The 24,381-nt window shown below is 41.0% G+C and overlaps 1 protein-coding gene across 1 annotated transcript in view; it reads right to left on the bottom strand.

Moving 5' to 3' along the window:
• Positions 1–23,261, bottom strand: part of CCDC88C (coiled-coil domain containing 88C) — a gene marked incomplete at its 5' end in the record, with an annotated part of 28,521 nt that extends 5,260 nt beyond the window's left edge. Inside the window, 15 exon segments of the mRNA XM_010150562.1 lie at positions 116–184; positions 593–775; positions 4,635–4,876; positions 5,712–5,801; positions 7,178–7,323; positions 7,549–7,735; positions 9,243–9,386; positions 14,307–14,584; positions 15,689–15,850; positions 16,218–16,406; positions 16,980–17,121; positions 18,039–18,166; positions 20,500–21,333; positions 21,366–21,605; positions 23,052–23,261. Coding sequence (XP_010148864.1) covers positions 116–184; positions 593–775; positions 4,635–4,876; positions 5,712–5,801; positions 7,178–7,323; positions 7,549–7,735; positions 9,243–9,386; positions 14,307–14,584; positions 15,689–15,850; positions 16,218–16,406; positions 16,980–17,121; positions 18,039–18,166; positions 20,500–21,333; positions 21,366–21,605; positions 23,052–23,261 — 3,244 coding nt within the window.
• Between the last annotated feature and the right edge of the window lie 1,120 nt (positions 23,262–24,381).

Raw genomic sequence — 24,381 nt, 5'->3', positions numbered from 1 at the left:
ACATCTCATTCTACCACGTTAATTTAACTAAAATGCTCCAGGACAGTTCACATGGATGCAATGAAACAAGTCTTACTGTAGAGGCTTAGGGCATTTGACTACGCTACGAGCTTACCGTGCTGTCTGGTGCTTGCAAACTCTACCTCAGGGGACTGTTCACATAGATTATCTTCTGAGTTATAGCCTGAAAAGAACACAAAACGTGGAAGGCAATATTAAACACAGGAAGGTTAACACTTCAGGTCAGTCTCCAACGCATTCTAGCGGTGCAGAAGACTGAGGTGATCAAGAGGCTTTTATAGACCCCATATAGGAAGAGCAGCTGTCATCTCATCACTGCTATGACCCACTGGGCTGGGAACCATGGGCGAACTGACATCCAAATGTGGTCTGTCAAGTTTATGACACTAACAGGGTGAGGAAACCCTGTATCTGATCAGTTAAACCATTAAGCAGATAAAGTAGGAGTGAAAATACTAGTGCTCTGGTTCTGTACTTGAGTGCAGGAAGAAGCCATGTTTCACCCAAGCAGGAACTACGAAGCAGCCAGACTGTCCCAACAGCTGGTGTATCAAATGCACCGGAGACACACCTTTTGGTCGGCTCTGGAGCCTGGGGATGGGGGTGGAAGTGTGCAGATGAATAGCTGAGGTCGAGTAAGTCCTGGGACCCAGCTCCACACAGCAGTGTTTTGCCGCAGAGCCTGCCGAGATTTCAACATTGTCATTGCTGCCTCCGTGATGGGAATTCCTCTTTTGCTTTAGGTCTATTAGCACTGAGGGGGAGAGAGGTAAATAAATACGAGTCAGTTAAAAAATAGCATTAGGGGATTTGTATTTATCTGCCCATACAAACATGACAAGCAGGCACAAAGAAACTGCACGACAGAGGCGCTAGTTTTGCAAGCTTTTCCATAAACAGTTCAGTATTGGATAGGAAAATTCTGCCACCAGTTTTTCAGTCGTGTGTGCTCTCTGTAAAGTGTGGGAGTGACAAGGGCTGCTTAGTGCCAGTGGGAGGCTTGATATTATACATGCAACAATTACCATGAAAGGAGGAAGAAAAGGAGTAAAGACATGAATGCAGAAGAGAAAAAGTGAGGTGTGAAATTCCCATAACATTATTCCTTGCAGGTACATTTTATAAGCACTTACTTCAGTAATAAAATAGATTAAGGGAAGAGTGACAGGAGTCACGCTCTTACTCAAAGAGAAATAATGCTGATTTGGAAATTATCTAGCATGATCCACACACTAAGCGAATTGCTTTCAGGTTTAGATTGTTGCTGTGGGGTAAGAGCTCAGTCTCTACAAGGTTAAAACTGCTGCTCTTATGGTGGTCTTGTGCAATGATTTTTAAGTGGAACTCCTGGGATCTTGGCATGAGAACAACAAAAACTACACGCTAGAACATTATTTAGATTCAGAAAGCTGAAGACATCTTTCCTAATGATTAGGTAGGTTAATTTATTTCTTGTAATGTGAACCTAATGCTTTAAGGCACACAAAATAGAACAAAATGTTAAGAATTTATTATAGGAAACACCTTTAATGAGATGCAAGAGTCTAGTTTTCTGTATATCTCTATGGAGCTCTTAACAAATAGTAACAACATGCTGAAAACCCAGCAGAGAGCAGTGGTCAAAATAAACAACTTGCAGAGACAACGGACACACAGTTAGTTCAAGGCAGAGCAGCAGCAAAGCTGTATTAGAGAAATGGTCCAAGTTACTGTCATCTTGTATGAGTCCTGGAAGCTGACTGCAGCAACAGCATTTTCTCCCACAGTCTGCGTGGGCTCCACAGCAGAGGGCTGGCACTTGCTCTTGGAACTGAAGTTCATGGCATGCCTGTAAGGGCAATTACTGGCTAAAGCTTGGCATGCAAATCTGTATTTCTAATTGACTTTGTTGATGCACATAATGCCTTCCACAGATTGGAAGACTGAATTGTTAACTTCCCTGGAAACAAACCTTCTCTGCAAATCCCAAAATGGGCAGCGACAGGCTGTTGTGCCAGTGCCCCTGGTTGTGCCACAGAGGGACCACTTCTCTGAGTGAGAAGGGGGAGGAGATCTCTTGGCCTCTCCACTGAGCTCCCCATAGCGTATTGCCTGAGTTTCCCTAACACAGAGCGGTGACTGGACCCACACACTCATTTCAGAAGGCACCAGGTTGTGACTACCAAGCTGGAAGAATTCATGGATCCATCGATCCATGATGACGGTTATTCCCAATCTTAAGAGAACATATCTATTTTCTTCTTCCAAAAATATCTGTCAAAACTGAAGCAGCAGAAACTGAAACTTTAGCTCAATTCAAGATGAATTTTCATAGCTAGAAGTGTGAAACCTTGCTAAACAGCACGTTTGAACGCAAACATCAAGACGCTTTGAGGAGAATGATTTTCCCAGTAGCTTCCACTCTGTGTTCGAAGTGAGACTATTTAAAAGCAGACAAAGATGTTAAAATAAATGCCATTTTAGCATTGAGTGGCACAGAATATTGGAAAAATCTTCAGGGTTTGAGACTGCTTATATATTAATTTGTATTTTAGTAGGGCTACAACACTGCAGAAAGCGCAGCGACAGCAAATCAGTTCAACGCTTTAACCGGACACGATGCAAGTATGTGACTGCAAGAAAATAGCGAAGCGTATAGCAACTTCACTCACTTATAACATGCACCACAGCCAATATACATACGCAAACTGTATGCCAAGAGGTCCCCTAAAAATGTGCTGCATTGAAGAAATGATCCACAGTGTGCAACAGTGATTCATCTTCTACAGGAAAACTTAAGTCCGTGTTCGCTAATTTGTGCTTGTATTTAGAGTATTGCAAGGGCATGCTGAGTGTTTCTATCGAGGTGTGTGTTCTTTAAAGGCACATGGGAGTTTGTTTGTTTAAAATATTTTTCAGAAATAAACGAAGATAAATGTTAAAGAAAAGGTGTTAGAAATCTCCCAATTCCGGGAAAGAAAGAGGCTCATTAGGAGAGGATGGCATGTCGGAAGACGACCAGAACCGGAGCCGATTAGAGAGAGACTGATGATTCGGTGGAGACTTAGGAGACTTTTCTTTATCCTTGCTTTTGCTTCTCAAAAAGTGAATCTTTTTGCGCTGAGCAGCTAAATTGTTATCACCCAGGTATCCCAAAAAGAAGAAGAAGAAAAAAGTAAAAAAACCCTTGTAAATAAAACTTACAAGTGTCTTAACACAGATTAAAGACTACACAACCAATAAAACAAGTAAAGCTTAATTACTAACATATATTGGAGGACTGATTAACGTGTAGTTAATTTGACTCAGATTAACACATACATTAACGCATATACGTAAAATATAAACAAGTCCAACAGAAATTACTGTTAGATCACCCAAAATGTTTTCACTTATTCAAATAAAACCAAATAGGTGTGCACGTTACTTGGTGATAGTATACTCAAATGTCCTAGATGTCTTCTAGGCTTTACTACTGATGCTCATCCTCTCAACATAAGCATGCTTCATGTAACACCAAAAACAATGAGGGCCCAGAGACTTTCTGTTATCTCCGGCACTCCACAAGGGCCTCGTTCCATGGAAAAACAAGCCAAATTCCCAAGTTGAAGTTTGGATGCACGTTAAACACAACATCTGGAGTCACATGGATGATCTAAGACATGCATTTTTATTTTAAGTGAATCAACAACCTCGAAGAATTAGAATGAAGAAAGGGAACTATGAAACCCAATCAAAGATAAAACTGCAGCCAGACACTTGCAGTAGTTTATACCAACAGTTCTACCCTCTGAGCTGCTCCCCTTCTGTTTCCCACACTCCCCAGTGGGAAGACAGGAATTATTATTTAAGATTAATTTAAACTGCTTCTTGAAAAGTATTCCTGGAGGACAATAATCTATACATCAAAGCTGAAAGAAGTGATCTCAACAGCATAAGCAAAGCTTGGGATATAGATTACCTTTAATAAAGACCACAGAGTATTTATTTTGAGGAATTCTTTTAAATTTCCCATAACCAGGAACACCTGTTACTGTATGAACTAACTGAACAGAAAAACCAATCATTCCATCTTCCTCACCTTCGCCTTACAGTTCAAAAAACCAATTTCATCATTTTACATTAAGAATTTCTGAATTTGATTTTAAGTCAGAACACAGTATTGTCCTCCAAAATAATTAGATTACAAAAAATTAGCATTTTCTAGATTATTTCTTTTGCACGTGCGCCATCTCCTGGCGGTGGCTGTAAACCCAGCTATTACTCATCTGAAGAACAGTTGCTCATGAATCATATTACATGGTCCAACTTTAAATTGCTTTGTTGCAAAACCCCAGCAAATGAAGTATTTCCACCCTCTTATTCAGTAACATGTAACAAAAAAACCCAAGAAACTATACACAAAAGCTGAAGGGAGAAGTAGTAGATAAAAGGAACAAACCAAACTAAAACCAGAACACCACCACACCTTTTAGTTCACTCAGCTTTTTAAGTTAAGGGGTTTTTTGCTTAGTAAAACGTTTAGTTTACTAAAAAAAGGAACATAAAACAGAATGTGGAGTATTAACATATCCTGTATACTAAATCTTTTAAAAGTATTTCTGAAATCTTTTCCAAACAATACTGTTCCTTACCTTTGTTTGAAGAATCCCCAGGGTTCTCTCTCTCTTCCATAGAGTTTGACCCTTGAGAGGTATTATCCTGAGTCTCTTGCTGATGTTTCAATTTTTGGGAGGCAGATGGAGACTTTATCATCTCTGGGGGTTCAGAATGCCATGGAGAGCTTTCTGCTGCTGGTTTCAACCGCTCCCTTGTAGTCTCCTTCTTTGGCTTGATTAGTTTGACTAAGGCTCTGGCTCCAATCCAGTGGTTTTTCCTGATAAAGCAGGTTTTGTGAATGGGATTCATCAAACACCACAAGAAACACTCCCAAGCAAGCGTACAGCTGTGCTAGATCCATCAAGCCATCCTACATTCTTGTTTGTTGACTGTCATGAATTGGTTGGAAAGATGCAGCAAGAATTTCACAGAGCCTGAGATCTATTTCTCTCCCAACGTCAAACTTATTTTACAGAAATATTTCTTCAGCATGAGGAATGTGAGAAAGACAACCATTCCCTCTGCTAGAAATCTAAACTACACATATGGACCCACAGAAGACATTTTAAGAGTGTGAAAAGCTCTACTACAGAACAGACTGAGAAGAAATGAAAACTGCTCTAAAGATGAATCCCTCTCTTTGCTCAGGCAGTCAGAACTATGTGTTGTGGAACTGGCTTAGCTCTTTGTTTTTTTTTTTTAATATAATTTTAAGTCCTTTCTCTCCGATGGGCTGCTTACCCCCTCTGAAACAGCAACTCTGGAGCTCCTAATGCTGCTTTAGCCGGGGGAGGGCTCCCTATTAATATTGGGGCTGGCTAGGGACAAGATGATGACTTCATCAGGGCAATGCGGCTCTTTTTCAATTAATACTGTTTCAGATTCCAGTATCAAAACAGGGGGTCCCATGTGAGGTACTGTGCTCTCTATTAACACAACCTGCTGTAACACAACCTGCTGCTTCAGGGAATGGCTTGTGGAGCGAGTGAAGAGAGAAATGGAGATGACACGGTCCTTCTTTCAGATGAAATTTCTGTTATCCCCAGTTATAGAGAGCCTCACCCTCAGAAATATGTACAACAGCAGCAGAACTAAATGCACATGGGACTTACTTTTTCGGAGTAGGATCATAAAACTTGTACTGATCCATTATCTTCTCTTCAAGTTTTTCCTTGTGTCTCCTTAAGGCATTCAATTTATCACTGTGAGAGGGAAAAGCACATTCTGACCATCTGTATGAAATTAAGCATAATCAAAACACTGAGGACCAAAAGCCACCAAGAGAGGAAAGAGACTGAAATATCTTCCTACCACATAACCTTTAGAATCCTACTGAGCTCACTCACTGTCTGTTTAGAGAGGGCAAATGCAAAAGCCAAAAGCCTACCAAACTTGCTGATGGATGATTTTTGTCCAATAAGCACAAAAGGTGAAAGAACAACAGCAGAATGGTGCTAAATTACTCACTAATAACTCAGGCAGAGTTTGTTTGGTGGGTGTTAAGATGAATCTTATACTGCTTTTCTGAAAATTGATTTGCTGATTGTTCAAGTCTTATTCACAGATCACTGAATATTACTCAAGGGTCAAGATCCTTGCATAGTTCGAACTTCTTGTCTACATAACTGGATATTCTATTCCTGTTCTGCTTACTCTGTTGTAACTAGAGAAACAAATAATGTGTGGTCTTTTTAAGGCTACTTTGGTCTCCTGCGAGCAGTGTCAAAGCACTTTCAGCTGTGCCACGTAAATCTTACTATATTTTTACGCATTATCCCGCACAGTCAATGTTACCAAATGTTTTCATTCAAATAGTAGGTCTAATGTACCTCCATCACAGACCTGTAAGACAGCTGGATAAATATACCAAGAGTACATTTGAACAAATTTCAAACTACTTCTAAAGTTTTAGTCATATAATCCAGTACTGAAATAAAACTCAATCAGTAACTCCCACATCATCCTAAGGTGCTAGACTAAAATTCTTGGGATTACGAACACTTTTCTTCCTTCTTTCATATCTGTAAGAGAAATTCACTGCAGTGAAAACAAGATTCTTTGTAGATGCAGAATGTTTAAACAGGGTATCTCACTTACGCATGTTACCTTGTGCATGGGAGATGCAGCAATGTATGCTGACACCTGCACCCTTAAAAACAACATCAAAGCAAGTATTTCTTCTAATACAAATGACAAAAACTAGGAGTATGAATATTTGCTGTTCTTCACGAATCTAAAAATAAAATTACTCTCATAAGTCTAAATTTTTGCTGCAACCACTGAGTTTAGCATTCCATCTTCTGTAACTATGTTTTCCACATGGGTTCACCTATATTATTTGAAAAGAGCTGTGCTTGCCCAGGTGTCTCCCCACCATCCCTTTACCGTAAGGCAATGCAAAGAAATTTTGTAGCTTTCCCCCATTACACAGATCTCCTCCTGAACCCCCTTTTTCTAGCAGGTATCAAGCAGACCTATCACTCCCCTGCCTGTCCTTCTACTCCTGATAGATGATTTGTATTCTGTGTCTGTCTTGATGACTTTTCACATTTCACAATTCCAATCTCTAGTTTCTTACATGTACTGTTTCTGTTCTTCATGATACTGCTCCTTGTTCTCCATGTTCTGCTCCAGTAACATCTGATTCTGCTGGTTCAGCATCTGAATCTGACTCAGGAGATGATGGTTCTCTTCTTCCAGATTTCCCTTTAGACGGGACAGCAGCTATTGAACAAGACAGATTAATCTCTCCTTTGCGTCTGGCTTCCCTGAAAGTGCATTGTAATCAAGCTAACATGATAGCATAGCAAACTAGGATATGGAAATATACAGGGCTGTTATTATGACCACATTGCTTGACCTTCTGTGTGTCATGGGCCAAAAGCTTCACACCATGAATGCTAGCACTCTAACAGGAACCCAGCAGTACACCCACCTACAGCTACCCACCTCACAGTGGTTATCCAGCTTGGTCAGAGAAATATCCATGGACTGGTGCTGTTCCTTCAGCTCATCATAGCGAGCCTGCCAACGATTCAGCTCCAGCTGAGAGTTGTTCAAGGCAGTTTTCAGCTCTTTAGTGTGTGAATGCAGCCCTTCATACTCTGCCTTTAGTTGGCTGTGCAAGAAATTCACCCTGAACACGAAGAAGCCAGCAGGATTATTAAGGACACTTCAGAGAAAGTACCTCACATTCGAAGACCACATCAATGTGCAGCTGTCACTAAATCAAATGTTAAGTTCCAAAGAGTAACTCTTAAAGACAGTTGTATTCTAAGCATAATACTTTTTTTTTTGTAGGAATAGCATTATAAAATGTTTCAGGTCTACAAAGGAATTAAAATAAAACTAGATGAACCATAAAACTGCTATTTCCTCAATGTGCAAGAAACAGACCACAAATTTCTGAGGCACAATGTATTTAAGAGCATCTGGATATAAAGGCAGCTCTATTTGGCACAAATGAAGAACACTCGCAGAATTATTTTCCTGATGCATGAAGTATAAGCATTAAAGCATCCTAAATGATGAGACATTGTAATGTTTTAAGATGATACTGTGACATTCTTTTATAGCTTTGGTAAATACAAATATATCTACAAATCATTAAGCATAAAATTAAATAAAGGATAAATAAGAAGTATGTAAGTTCTGAATCTGCCGCCAGATCAGCTAAGCCTTGCTCTCTGCCAGCTACAATCAACATTTTGCACCATTCTTCCTTTGTCCCTAGAGAACCTGAGTTGAAAATAGCAGGCTTGAAGAAACCTCCTTTGCGGAGCTCTGCAGTCTTCTGAAGCACATCACAACTTGGCTCAGCATATGAAAACTTTCATGACTGAACTTGTGATTTTTTTAAATATGATCCATTCTGATATTGCTTTAACTCGATATGACCTTGGCCCCTTATTTGTACCAAACTATTTCTCCAAGCTCTTCTGTAGTATGAACAGTGGCACTGAAGTGGTTATAAGGAGAGCCCCAGTAGGCATGCAGGCTGGGGGAGGAGGGTACATTTTACTGCTGCGTTATGCGAAGTTCAGATGCTAGCTCACAAATGGGTTTTGACACGAGTTAACAGTTACCCAGTGATCCTCCAAATCACTGAGCCCACTTTTAATAACAAGAATCAAGTCTCTTTTGAGTATTAACAAATGGCAGCTTGCTTTGGGCAGCAGAAAATAAACGGCAATAGTAACTCCCAGAACTACATTATGTTGTGTAAAAAACATACCCAATTCCTCCTTAAGGGAAAGAAACTGGGTAGGAACCATTTCACACCACTTTAGATATTAATGGATGTTTTGAGTATTTGTAGTTCTACTTCAAGCCAAGCGCTTGGAAATAACTCATTACAGAAACACTGGTGAACTGAACCACACATGGAAGCTTAATTTGAATGAGCAAAAGTCCCAGGATCAGACCATCTCTGAAGCACTGAATAACAGTATTTGTTGACAGCATCCTAAGTGAGTTAAACACAATGATCAAATTAACAAGACAGAAATTGAAAAGAAAATTTAACGGACACATTAGTGAAGGTATTCTGGAGCTACAGTTAAAACAACACAGCAAAACAATGCTGTGTTTTGCATAATTGACTTTATAATTACGTATACAAGAATTTAGCAAGACAACCATACCTGTCCAGTTCCTCCCTCAGCTTCTGATTTTCCCCAGTAGTTATTGCATTTGATCTCCTCTCTTGTTGCAAAACCTCTCTCTCAGTTTTTAAAACTATTTCCAACTCTTCCAATTCTGCCTTGTGTTTCATTAAACTGTTGTATCTGCAAGAAGAGGAGGGGCATACTCTCAGCGTTCATTTAAACATTTTTCTTCCTGTAGTTTAAGATTTTAATAGGTAATAGCACAAAGACCAGAAAGGACTTTTTTTTTTTTGCCTGCTTATTTTCATACACATTTGTGTGGTTAAACATCCACCACGGCTGAAGAATTCCACACTATGCATGGAAATTCAGCTTAGTCTGTAAGTCAACGGGGAGGCTTTGAGAAAAAGAAAAAATAAAATGCATTTTTAAAGCAAACTGGAATGTACTTGCCAGAACTTTATTTCAATTCCAGATTCTGATCATTTGGTAAAAAGCATACAAGTTTACAGGGCGAGTGGAAACTGCACCATTAAACTGGAATCCCATTCACAAATAGGTGTCAGTGGCATGTTCCAAAAAACCTTGCCAAACAGCAGAAAGCATTAGGCAAAAAGCAACAAGTAGCACTGGAATGAGGAGTAAGAGTTTTATTAGGTAACCACCTAATGCATACGAGGATATATGCAAGGCAACAGTCTCGTGCATCTTCCAGACAGACGCTGAGGCTCGGATCCGTGAGCTGACACCAAAACACCTTTAAGCAGGGGCTGACCCACCTGCTTGAGCAGCTCTACTTGTTCGCAACTGGGAAACCCCAGAGCAGCACTGGTGTTCACATCCAGGTGTTACTTGGTTTACACAATTTGTGAATACATCATTCAGGGTGGGGAGACAGTCAGAGACAGAGGGCAGATGCCCTCTTTAATTTCCATCCCTGGAATGCTAAAATAACAGGTGTGGAACACCACCCCTGATACTTGGCACAGGCATCGATCAGGCAGGCTCAGCCTCCTGAGCTGCTACACCACCTGCATTCGGAAAACACTGCAAGGAATGAGGTGGCTTGACACCACTTCACAAAACAGCAAACTGTTCTCAGAAGATGTCTTTCCTTCTGGTGGCCTCTGTCAGCACCCGTACCCATACACACATACCAGCAGGAAGAAGCCACTGGGGAGACAGGCACAGTGAATGTAAAAAGTCATCAGCACAGTGTTCTGTGACAGTGATAAAAGGATATTGCCCCGAAATATCCCTGGGCAGATATGGAAATACATCCTTCTAACCAATTTTAAAACGGCAACTAGGTGGAAGATGCAACACTGCTTGGAAAAACTAGAGAGGAAAAGCATCATCTATCTGCAAGACTCATCCCAGCAGAGATGAATGCAGAGCACAGTTACTCTGCAGTCACAAAAACTTCCAAACAAAAGCAGCAGACAGCACCAAGTACACTGACTCCTGCCAACTTGTTCTTTCTTTCAGGCTACCATCCCCTTCATCCCAGGGTCAAATTACAGCCTGTCCCAAATTCCAGCCCATTGAAGGGCCACACAGAAAAGTACCTGTCTCGCAGACAAAAGCTGCTTTTCGCTATTCATTCCCAGGAGCAGCAGAGGAGTTTAATTAACCTTATTTATTTGTTTTCTTCCTCCATTCAGCTCCAGAACATTTCAAACTCAATGTCTGTACAACAAATGGAAGAACCTGAAAGCAGAGGAAGGTTTCACATCCAGCTCCAAAAAGGATTTAAGACAGACTGCATGCCAACCCAGAGTCTGAGAAGACAAACCCCACAGTCAGGCCCTTGGCAGAGATTACCATGGCTGCCTCTGCAGCAACTGTGCTGTGAATTCTTCTGCCATTTCTGTAGGATAGGGCTAACCTCCTTCGTGTTTAGCCAAGCCCTCTATTTTTTAAAGAGGGAAGCAGTACACTGGTCCAGTCTTACCAGCTTGGCCCAGCTTCACATGCTGCCTTTGAGCATGAAAACTCCTGAGGTAGACCACAGCTGCTCCTTCAGATATTAGGTGAAAGGTATGAAAGAAGAGACTGTCTGCAAAAATGTAAATGATTCTGCCTCTGTAAAGCACAAATTAAATCCCCAGGCAAAAATCTTCTTGTAGTCCAGATCTAGCATGGAGCATACCAATTGAGCCGGATGTGTACAACCTGACAAGCTCTACCATGGGGGCAAGATTACCCATCCTGTAGGCTGTCCAACACTCTGATCACTCCACTTCTTTTAGTATCAGGAACTTGGACAGAAGGGTTTTAAAAAGATTTTCTTCTACATGCAAATAAAATCTATTTTGGCTCTGACACAATCCGTTCCTGGGACTGAACCGCCATATTCCTCTTTACTCCTTTTGGCTTTCATTCCTTCTGCTGCTTTGTTACATGAAATACTGTGGATGTGTATTTGGGACTGAGAGAACTTTAAAAATGCTCAGGTATGATAAAAAGCATGTGGCAAAAGAAATCCAGAAAAATAATTACCAGCCAGTCTTGGTAACACAATAATACAAGTCCCTGTAATATGTAACCCTCCACAGCAGGGATTCTGTTTTACCAGTAAGATGAATTTTTTCCACTGTCTCTGCAGGATTCGTCTTCTCCAGAGTAAGCAACAAAGAAATGCTCAAGGATCTGCTATCAAATGTAGCTAGTAAGTTATTATCTCCCCTTAGTAATGTGCAATATGTAAAGCAATTTTAAAAATGCAGCAAAAGAGTCCAGCCTTTCTGTGTCCATGGAGACGGGCAGCCAAACACCACAGAGTCAAGACACTGCTATTAATGGCTAACGATCCTAACATACTAACACTCCTCCTCTCGCTAACTCAAACCCATGTGTCTGTGGTTTGCTGGGCTGTGACAGGCCATTTCACTGCAGTTACACACAACCCATTATTACACTGCGATGCTAATATGGTGCAGATAGAGCCGAGGGAGGTTTACTGAAGTTTGCTGAGGTGCAGAAAATACTCTCTGTTTAGAACTCAGAGTGAACTACAAACCTTGGGGACCTTGGGTGTACACGGTGTTAGGAGTGCCCGAGCTAAAGTGCTGTGGATTTTCCTAGGTGAGCTGCAGTCACAGGTTTGCACAGGAGTGCAACCCTGCCTTAAGCAACAGAACTCCGATTACAGGGCTGTCACCAACTGAGAAAAGCAAACTACCTTGGAGTTGGGACAAGCAAAACCTGTCTCTCAGACACTGCACAAGCAGAATTCTTGGCTGCACTGAGCTGCTCCGGGAAAACTTACAAGGTGGTGCATTCTAGCTGCAGTTCAAAGTGAGCTATTTCATCCTAGTAGGAAAATGCCTCAGACTGGCAGAGGAAAACAGTTTTCCTACAGCTGCTTCTCTAACTTTCTCCCACTCTCTCCTCTCTGCTCCCTCAGCCAGCTGAACTGCACATAGCAGATGACAGAGAAAACAAGACATACACACAAAGTGACTTGTCTCTTTTCTGACAGCCAAATGGAGACACAGGTTGCCCTTGGACAAATCATAGAATCATAGAATGGTTTAGGTTGGAAGGGACCTTAAAGATCATCTAGTTCCAACCCCCAGTTCCCTGCCCATGGGCAGGGACACCTTGCACTAGACCAGGTTGCTCAAAGCCTCATCCAGCCTGGCCTTGAACACTTCCAGGGATGGGGCATCCGCAGCTTCTCTGGGCAACCTGTTCCAGTGCCTCACCACCTTGAGAAGTATCTTTTGACACTGATCGGCTTAAGAGGACACTGCACTCAAAACTGACAAAATCACCTGGTTTGAGTATAGAAAAAGGCTACCATCTGCTCCCCTGTAACATCTCTCGCTGGCAGCCACATCTCAGTAACGGACAATCCAAATCATTAACGTTTACAGTGGTGATCTGAGCACATACCACTAGAAATATCCTGTTTTTAGAAAACCACTTTTTCCTCGTTAGACTGTTTAATAATTGGTACTCATCAAGAAAAGAAAGAACCCAGCAAACTGCCCCAACACACCACAGTGTGATAATCTCAAGCAAAGCCTGAATCGATGAGAACCATTAATCAGTCTGAGAGAGACCTGGTAAGCAGACACAGTGGCTGTGTAATTGCTCACAGCTCATTCAGCTGGCAGCCTAGCAGCTGTCCTGTCACATGGTCCTGGTGAACACTAATCACAACAGGTTTATTTCTGTATTTTATCAAAATCTATCACACATTGTACTGCCAACTCCTTAGTCTTTGGGAAAGAAAAATTTAGCACTAGCTTGTAGGCCACATTCAAAGATCACCATTGAGTTGCTTTAAACCCAACTCATAGTCTTGCACAGAAACTGAACCTAAACACAGGTATTTTGAGGAAAATCACTTGATTGTATGAGAAAAGTTTTGAAGGGGAGGCAGAATGTTATTTATGTAATAGTACATTATATATATATATATTGTTTGATCTACATACAATTGTCAGAAAATGCCTGTGACTAGAGACTAAACAATGAGGAGAGAATTCTGATTTCACAGTTCAACTGATTCAAGAGCCTGAAGCAAAAGCCTTAGGTTGTAAGAATTAGAAGAAAATAAAGAATAGAACACTATCTCATAGCTAGCCCAATACAGCTTCCTTCAGAAAGCCTCCCTTTGACATGAAGTTGATGCCACGCATGATCTGCAGTGACTTAAGTTTCTCACGATACATACTACTCACACATAGGTAATTACCTAGGTGACTTGCAGACCTTACTGCATGACTAGAAAAGATACTCCACACAGTAGAACTGGGAGAAGCATTTAAGGCTACATGCTTTTATAGCGCAGATCCTTAAATGCAGTAAAGGTATTTAAGCTACTTCTGACAAAGCATCCCCAAGACCCAACTGACGTCTGCTTAGTATCAGCAGTCATCTGTGGTTTGCCACCTTCATAGGTCTAAAATCTAGAGCTTTGCAAATATTTTCATCTAATCTCCTAATGATAACAAGAATGAGAAGATACTTTTTCAGGAGAATAACTTATTCAGTAGTTTCCATTTGTAATTGGAGACCGACATTTAAGGTTAAGATTGTAACACAGGCACGTTCCGGCTACACTACACCCCCGAGCAGTGAGCATACCTCTCACCCAGACCTTTGTGCTCCAGATCCAGGTTTTTGTGCAATGTTTTCAGGCAGCTGTGCTGGTTTATTAGCATTTCATATTCTGTAGACTGCCGTTCATGCAGTGAAGCCAGGTGTTCGTGGTCCTGAAGCAATGACTCATACTCAGCTTTCAGCTGCTCCTTCTGTTTCAGTAGATTTTCATTCTCGTTCTCCTTGGCTGTCTGCTGAGTTTGGAGTAAAGCATTCTGGGCCATCAGTGAAGCACTCTGGGAGCTGAGGGTTGAATTTTCTACCTAAAGTTTCTCAAATAAAAAGCAAGCACTAGTTATTTACACCTACTGGTATATACAACAAACATGTAGCAGCATCTTATACCTGTACAGAGTTAAGTCTACAAAGAAATAGATGCATTCTTGATTAAGACATTTATGGACAATTTGGCATCATTTTGGAATTGCTGGCAGAATGCATCATATAAAGCCATGCTATCAATGGTCTGAAAAGCATCAGGATAACCTCCAAACTGAAACTGTTTTACTAGCAGAAGCTCTTGAGCCTGAAGACCAAGATAAGCTGGAATACTCGGAACTCAACTACATCCCTAACAATCATGTACAAAGCCAAAGTTACCCCATGTTTATGTATGAGCAGTGAAAATTTAAGTTCACCCAAACTCATCAAAATTAACTGCACCACTGTGCATGGGCACAGCATGCCTAATGAGCCTGATTTCAGCACACAGGTAGTGCACTGATTTTATATGTTGCTTCTATATTGCAATTGCAGCTGAGAAACAAGCACAGAAAAAAAATAAGATCTGTGAACATATGAGAGGAAAAACTTGAAAAGGGGAATTCCCATCAAAAAAAACAGAGCTAATCCAATGCTGTCTTTTAAAACTGTTCTCTTTCTGAAGTGAAGTTTATTTTTTCAAAATTAAAGTAAACTTTAAGAGTATCTGTTTTCCACTGACAACTTTGACATTTTGTCTGAACCCACTGTTACAATGCCTCTTGGGAGCTGAATTGTGTCCTCTTCCCATTTCTTCCAAGCTCTTTCACAGGCTTGGCATTAACAGAAAAAAGAGCAAAGATCTTTTATTTCAGAAGTGCAGCTTCTGGAATAACACATCTGGATTTTGCTGTATTGATTTTATAAATGTCTCTCTAAGTAACTACCTTCTTAATGAAAACAGCTACCAGACATTAGCTACAGAGCCACTTTCCTTCCCAGCCTGCAGAAGTTAAGACCTCAAACTAAGCTCCACCTTACATGCCTCATCTTTACATCACTACCCTGGCCTACTAATACAAACATTTTCTTATTAGCTGTCGTCTTCTCCACACCACTACAATTAAAGACAGTCTTCTTACACAGAGGTGTAAGGCTGTCCTGACCTGTAGTTTGGCCGTCTGCGTCTGCAGGGTAGTATTGTGTTCCTGAAGAAAGACGTTTTGCTTCTGTAGTGTCAGGATCTGATTGTTGAAGGAGACATTCTGTGTTTCCAAATGCTTCAGCTGTTCTTTAAGCAGCTGCTTCTCAGTATGCAGGGCTGCATTCTGAAAGAGAGATGGCATTGATGGGGTGACAGGAAGAAATGAAACTGTCCCGGGCATTTGGAGTCCTACCAAAGATGAAAACCAATTAGTGATGGTCATCCTGCAACAACAAATGTGCAAAAGCAAACTCTTCCCAACATTAAATGAAGGTGGGACAGATGTTATGCACAGGATTAATCCCTGCAATGGTGTGATACAGGACATATAGTGTCCCATGAAGTCCTAAGAGACATCTGAGGAATTTGGCAGACCTAAGTGATCCAGAAAACGCACTAGATTCCTAAAAAGCTCAAAAATCCAGTTCCCAGCAACCCACTCATGATCACAACGAAGTCTGAGGGATAACAGGAAACAGTAGGCAGCTTACATTCCTTTCCAGTTCAATTGCCCTGTCCTTCAATTTCAGCAGCTCCATGGTAGCTTCTCGGTGTCCCATTTCCAATTTCTCATTCATCTGGTGGTTGGGAATGAGTTTCTCTACAGAATACCTCAGTGACTTCTGAGCATACTGCCCATCTTGGTGAGTCTGCTTAAGTGCATCGAAGTCCTTCTTCACCTGCAAAGACGACAAGCAGCAACCTTCAACACTGATTCAACAGTGGGACATTATATTCACAATGATGGGATGTGTAGTTCCTGTCTTGCACTGTAGAGACTTCAAGGGATTCAAGAACCATTACCCTCACTTCAGACAGCGAAGCTGAGACACAGGTGGAGGAATCCATGTCTCAGCTTCCAGTCTGGTGCCCTTTGACTCAAGCTCACTGTCACGTAACGAACAGACTGTTCTTAGGTGAGATGTTTCAGCCACAGTTTCCCTCGGACTATGCTTTCATTAAACAAGGCAGAAAACCATGGCAATGAAAAAACACATGGGAAAACAGAGATTGCAAATAGTGGTTATGTAAAAATATGTCCTGCCATGCTCCCAGCCTGACAGTTTCGCTGAAATTGGTGCCATTATATAGAAAGGGACAAGAGAAAGCAGTCAAGGCAAAAAAGGGTTTTGGGAAGTTTGTGTACAGGAGTAGAGAAAACTTGCTCTTGCTAAGTAAAAAAAAAAAAAACCCACCACGTGTGAACATGCAGAACCACATCATCAACCATTAAAACTCAGTTAACCTCTTACCATATTTAGATCATTCTGTAACTGCTGGTTCAAGTTCAGAGAGTCTTTCACTTGAGCTTCCAGCATTGCAATCTTCTCCTCTTTCATAGCTAGTGTTGTTTTTAGTGCCGATTCAGTTTTGCTCTCCAGTATCTTGTATTTTCTGAAAGACAAGAGAACAGCTTTCCAACATCTGCCACTAGGACACGAACCACCATTTATACAGGAGACTTCACCCAGTCCAAATGGTACATGTTACATTACATGTGTTTCCTTCTTCAGGAAAATTATTTCCCCTACTGTTGCAGATTGCTACTGATATATTATAGCTGGGGAAGCTGCTTTTGGAAACTCTAATCTATTTTAATAGGGGTAAGGCCAGCACAGTTCTACAGGAATATGTAAGAGCTACATAACTTAAAAGAAAGTAAGTTTTTTTTCTAATTTTCCCTTAATTACACTACAAAAATTTCTTCTCATGGCTTGTTTGTACATTCTTGACAAGGAGAAAAATTTGCAGTAGATTCCAAAGATTCCTACAAGATGGGTAAGTTTCTCTAATTAGGTCTTACCAAGAGGCCTATATAGACGTGGGCTGTGGGGGTTTCTTTGCTCATAACTACAGGATTTGCAAAAGAATTCCTTGCCATCAGGAATTTCTTGGGCAACATCTGTGTTTATATTAACAGGTGGTTGGGTCACCAATTGCATGGAGCAATGACAGACACTGTCTAATAGACACTATTCTTACTTGTAACAAAAACACGAGGAGGAACACACACTGAAATAGCTACCCAACTACTCTGCTGGGAGTAGAGGGGGACTGTACTAACATTGGCTACTGCCCAGCATGGAGAGACAGAATCACATTTCTTCCTTCCATCCGTCCAAGAAAAAGTTTTGCAAAACTGGCAGTATACTGCTAAGCTTACCACAGAAAAATATGCTTTATGTCCAGAATTGGTAAGGATAATTAGAGTGAGACAAACAAGTACCAAAAGAAAAGCAAAGTGCTTGAGACAGGCTGAGGAAATGCCTGCAGAGTCAAAAAAAATTATTACGAGAGCTCAGTTTCCTTACGTGTCGTCATTGCCGTTATCATCCTGTAGCAGCAGCTCTTTATTCAATCCTATCTTCTCCAGTTCCTGGCTCAGTTTGTCCAGCTCACTAGACAGCTGTTGACTCTTCAGCTTCTCCAGGACCAAATCCTGTAACAGCACAAACATGAGTAGTTGCAGTGCAAAGGGTAGTGATAGTTATCCAGCACTACAGGTTTTTTTAAATAGTGCTGAAAAAGTCACTGGATAACATCCGAGTTCCAAGAAGGTCAGCTAAAATTCTTCAGCAGTGACAGCTGAGTGCAGAATTAAACTGATTGCTTTTATTTATAGATTTCTTGGAATAAATCTGAAGAATGCTTCTCTTGGCCTTTGTCTCACTCACTGTGCTGAATTACTTCGCCAACACTTGCACGCTGTCTGCCGGTCAAAAGAGGGAACGTGTGCAGGCCAGGAAACATCCCGCCCTTGTGCCACACAAGGGATGTTTGCGGGTCAGGGGACACCGGCACAGGAGTTCCCACCTCTCTCCAAAAAGCCCCGCTGAGGAGCCCAGCCAACACTGGCAGGCACAGAGAGGAAGGACAAGACTTCAGCATGAAGGTTTCCTGAGATGTTTTAGTGCATTTTTCACTACTGACTCTGAGTTTCTGACATAAGGAAAATTACTGCCAGAATTAAGCAAGCATAATTGGATTGTCATGTAAGAGACAGGACAGCTTTGAAGACTACATAGCTTGGTCACTTATTATGGTATCTACTAGCCCATTCTGCTTCCATTTAGGTTCCTTTAAGTTCTAAGATACTGAAGCAGAACCAGACAAGGAAGTCATACGAGGAGGACATTTGATGGAGTTGTACCAGAAGGTATATGGGACAATGCTCTGCTGTTATGCCAGTGAAGTGTTCTGCATGGAAATGGCCTGAGAAGACATAATACCAGCCTGCATATTTAAAAAGGACAAATCATTTTTGGTCCATAGCCAAGTTCAAAGATTCCTACCATTCAAAATTCTCTGAAATGCAAATGTACCATAAAGAACTATATTGCTTATGTGTCTGCCCAAAAGTTTTCTTAAACAAGGCATGAGGAAAGAACAAAGTTACTGAGGCATTCAAGTAAGAAAAAACTTATTACGCATATCAAACAGAAGAAAGGATAAAAGTAAAAATTAAAACAAAACAAAACTGTGTTAAACAAACTGTAGGTATTCAACAGTCCTCTGATATCACAAATTTAGCCACATATTCACATAGAGAGGGGAAAAAAGGTCAGGTTAAGGTCAGTGTCAGTCCATGTTCTGTGAATAGGTCCATTCAATATCCATGAATTCCTGTAGAATCTATAGAAAGAAACCAAGGAAAACAATATACACTTCTATATGGGTCTGCATCTCCAGAAATTTGCCTAAGTCTCAGAAGGGAAAGATTTAAAAGGATCGTTCTCAGAAATGCTCTTATTTTATTTATTTTTAAGGAAATTTGGATAAAAACAGAACTTAGGACTGTCCAAAATGTTTCTGATAAATTCCTTTTCCTCCTCAAAATTACACTAATGCTTTACACACACACGCCCCAAAAATAAAACTAAATCCTCAAACAATTAATTGCTTACTGCATTAGTCTTGCTAAACTCTTATTTCTGTGAGCTACCGCAGCAATGACAGTTTTCCTCGGAATGCTCTTTCACAGGAAATTTGTGTTACCAGCAGGACAACAGCAGCTGGGGCAGGCAACGAGAGCAAGTTGCCATAACCTGAATCTGCTCACGCACCACTTGCAAGAGCATCAGGTTCTGCCACACCGATCTTTCGTCTGCCAGTGTCCTAATGCTAAGCGTGCATTTTTAAAAGATGACTACAAGGAGAAGTGCAGTTACTGCACTGTGCAGTGGAAAGGGGTGTTGGAAGAGATCGCTGCTGCTGAACAACAGAGCTGCTCAGCACGCTCTCACTCGGCATGGAAGCTTTTGGGAAACAATGCTGGAGGTAACTGTACAGCAGAAACTTGGTGCAGCTGCTTTTTAAAGGGTTAGGTTGGTCATCTGGGATGGTTCTTGTCGTAGCTAAGTGTGTTTTAGAATGGGGATGTTACTGTGTCCTCAACAAGTTCTCTAATTTCTAGGTTTAAGAGTCAATCTCCCCTACTGAAGCTCTCAGCAAGCGATTTTGTGGTTACAGGGTTAGGGAAAGTATCAGTCTTTGGTTTACAGCTGCCAGGTGGGAGCGGCGTTAAAACCCTACTCTGCATGAAAAAAGATGTAATTTGGAGGAATTTTGTTTGTGGACACAAGTGGTACATTGCAGCTTTTGACAAGTTCCACTTTCCAAGGCAACACTACACCGTGATGGCTGTTAAGACTGTGAAGATCTCCTAGCTCATGTATTAAACAGTCACGGGACAGCTGTCTCTCATTGGTACTTCACAGAGCTGAAAAAACCCCAAAAGCACCATTTTGAAATCAGTAGTATTATTTTGCTTACCTCTCTCAATGTAGCTAGTGTTCTTTTATCAATTGTAACTTGCTTTATGAGATCTTTATTGTCCTTTTCAAATTCTTTCAGCTTATTAGATGAATCTCTGAATCGAGCAATTTCCCTTTCAAGGGTCTTGTTTTCTTTCTCAGCAGCTGCCAACTTCGCTGTGCTATCATCCAAAATAGCATCTTTCAGCTCCACTTGCTGCCAAAGCCGTTTGGTTTCTTTCTCTAGCATTTTTTTGTCTTTCTCAAGCTGAGATATTTCTTGTTCTAGGGCTTTGTTCTCCTTTTCTAACCTTTCTAGCTTTTTGGCAGAAATCTTTAGCTCCTCAAGGTTTCTCTGGAGGACCCGGTTTTCACTTCCCATTCCCTGTATTTCTTTTTCTAGCTCCTGGATCTTTTTGCTGCTGTTCTCCAAGATCTGCTGAAGCCTCTGGTTTTCAGAGTTGACGCTCTGATAGCTTAACTCCAGCCTCTCCGATTTCTTGCTCATTGCTTTTAACATTTCCACACTCTTCCTCAAGTCCTCTTTCTCCCTCTCCAAATCTTTATTTTCTGCTTCTATTTGTGCCATTTTTGTTCTGGTAAATCGCATTGTCTCCACCACTCTCCTAAGCTCCAGGTTTTCTTCATCCAACTGCTTGTTGTCCCTTTCCAGATCCCCTAGCCGGATGGAAATACTCTGCAATGTGTCCAGGGATTTTCTCAGCTCCCTGTTTTCCACTTCCAGATCCCCATTCTCCTGCTCAAGAACTTCAACTTTCTCTGTCACTATTTTCATTGCTGCTGCTTTCTTTGTGAGCTGTTCATTCTCCCTCTCCAGACGATTTCTCTGTCACTATTTTCATTGCTGCTGCTTTCTTTGTGAGCTGTTCATTCTCCCTCTCCACTTTCCACTTTTTCTTTAACCTGGTCAAAATCCTTCTGCAATTGTTTCTTCTCAAATTCCAGCTTGCTCAGTTTGCTACTAGTCTCTGTAACTGTTTCATGAAGGATCTTGTTCTCTTTTTCAATATCTTTTATTCTTGCCTCGCTGCTCACTTGAGATCTTTGTCTCAGGGATAAGACCACTTGATTAAGGTGATCATTTTCTTGTTTAAGGTCCTTTATCTAGGTAAACAATAAAAAAATTGTGCAAATGTTACGTCATCCATCTTACAATGTGCTGTACAAATTGGTCCTGAAGCAGACAGGACAAAACCATGTCCATTTAATCCAAGACAAATACCTCAACAGTTTTCTCTGAGTAAAACCAAAACCATAAATATATGAAAAAAACATAATTACCTCTGGTAACACGGGATTCTAACAAATGAAAAATGGCGTTATATTCCTCCTACCAGCTAAGAAGGTTGAGGCAGAGGGAGAAAGTGGACAAATGACCTTCAGAGAACAGCCTGGAGAGGATGCTTTCTTAAGAACCATTCCTAAACCCTAATAAAGCGTATCTTTTTGTCTAGTCTTACATTCACATCTTTGGGATCTGAAGAAACATGTTCTCCCTGATAAAGTGTCAGAAACCACAAAAGGTTTGAAAATTTCTATCAGCTAGAGATGTCATTAGTGACATCTGTAAAAACAGTACACTTACCACGCTGGCCAAATTTCAGCTGAATAACTGTGATGTAAACAGCAATTTTCATTTGATTCTTATCTAGACAACATCCAGAAAAATCAAAAAGGACCTATACCTCAAAAAATCAGAATCTCCCCTTTTCTGATGACTGAGGATACTTCTGGTTTTACATTCTGCCCAGCTTATGAAGTATTCCTTAATTCTTACCACAGAGAATCCGTATGTGTTCTAACTGAAATGTAGGACTTTGGTGGTAAAGTGCCGTTTCCCAGGCAGAAGTCTGGATAAGAATCATCCAAAATATAAAGCACTACACAAGTAAGACATTTTGTTATTAATCTTCACCCCACAAATCTTGGAGTAAATTTTAATACACAGTGAAATTATATAGACCAGCCTCCAGTGGTCTGTGTGTGTATTTTCTTCACTAGTCAGATTAATACAGATGGTACCCTGCATGACACTGTAATAGGATAGTTTCAACGCACTGCACACGAACTGCAGCACAGTAGTACAAGCTGAAGGACGTTTTCAATATCAGTCCAAAAGACAAATGCTTTCTCAGCACCTTTTTAAAACAGAGAAAAAAAAGGTTGGTTGTCTTAAAATCCAACCCAACCCATCAAGACATAAAGCTGGCAGAAGACCAATCTTCAGCAATAATATGGGGTTTCATTTGCACATCCTAAAAACAGCTGGCATCCCATTTAGTAAGATCCAGGGCTGTTTTCCCCCGGAGAAGCAAGGTCTGTCTTTACAATAGCTTGAAGGTCCCCCTGTGGGTACAGGAGCAGTAGCTACCAAAACATACTGGGCTTTTTTCTTCCAAGAAAACTTTTACCTACACTTAAACAAGTTCAACCTGCACCTAATAGTTCTCAAATTGCCCTAAATCTCTGAGAGAGCCAGATGCCTAAACAGCATCAGTAAATTACCATTACTGAGCATATACTTTTATATTACACTTGAAAAGTTTGCACCTGTCTGTCTTTGTCAGCTTTCAGCGTCTCCACAACAACTTGTAGATGTTCTTTGTCTTTTATCAGCTCCTCGCTCAAGGTCTCCAGATCTTGGTTACTCTGCTTCTCTTTTTCGATTTCATTCTGCAACTTCTCAATCTGTGTGGAGAGAACACACCAGAACACATCAGCCACAGCTTGACACGATGGCTCTTCGCATTTCAAGCTACTCTGAAGACCAGAGAGAAGTGAGATGGCGACTATGGCTGAAAGATACAATCCTTCCCTTCTGCAGCCTGCCAGTCTCAGAGACGGAAACTGGCTGTTCTGTCTTCCTCAGTGCCAAGGACCGCCTTCATGCCTATTAAGATCAGAGTATGTAAGGAACAGCAGTAAGGAATGCTTCACCTGCCTGCCTGAATGCTGTTGTGTTCCTGTCACCTGTGACTAAGGTTCTGCTACTCACCTTTCTGAGGGACTTGCCTCCTCCTACCCTCTCCATCACTGATGGCCTTAATCTACCAGTGAATGCAGAGAAAGTTACTAAGATAATTCAGTGAGCAACAAAATAAACAAGAACAAAGGAAAAGCACTGGAGTTTCCAAGTTTACATTCTCTCTCACTGCACTCTTTTGGCCCTGTTTTCTGCCACAGTTGACAATACTTGATTTGAAAGATTTGTAAATAAGGTCCCAGCCCTACAATGAATGATGTCTTCTTAGTCCCTCCTTTTGAAAGCTGCACTCATAATGCACTAAGCACTGAAAAGCAATACCTATTCAGAAGCAGGAGGTTCAGAGAGCTAGACTCCCCAAGTTGGGAAATAATCCTTTTTACATATGTACAGTACTGTGACCACCTAGAGCTCTGCACAAGTATCAACTCATTTTTTGTGTTGGTATTATGAACTGTGCCAGCAGTGAAAATGTCAATGAAAAAAGGTATTAATAATTCTTACAAGTGGGAAATAGCTGGAAGCTGGGCTCTGCTTATGTCAACATGTGCCTCATTACAGGAAATGTTTAAACAAGCAGGGGCTGCCCAGATTGGAGATAAGAAGGGCTTAACAGTTGGAAACGTAACCATGGTAAGGTTCATTGGTCTCAAAGGAGCTGTTCAAAGACAGCTACAACATAATCTCAGTAACTCAACAAGAGCTGGTCTTCATTAGCACCCCCCAGAAAACTGGAGGCAAGTAAAAAACTACCATTTACAGCTTGTTTCAGTCCAAGAAGTCAGGAATGCAGAGTAAACATGGCTACTTTTCAGAAGTTGTAGTGCACTAAGCTTTGGTTTGAATTTTTGAATGAGTAACATCTGACTTCAGTAGAAAATATAACTAGGAACGGGG

Source organism: Eurypyga helias, unplaced genomic scaffold, assembly GCF_000690775.1.
Source record: "Eurypyga helias isolate BGI_N326 unplaced genomic scaffold, ASM69077v1 scaffold12994, whole genome shotgun sequence".
Lineage (NCBI taxonomy): Eukaryota > Metazoa > Chordata > Aves > Eurypygiformes > Eurypygidae > Eurypyga > Eurypyga helias.
The sequence above is the reverse complement of the archived record's forward strand: the minus strand, read 5'-3'. Positions and strand labels throughout refer to the sequence as shown.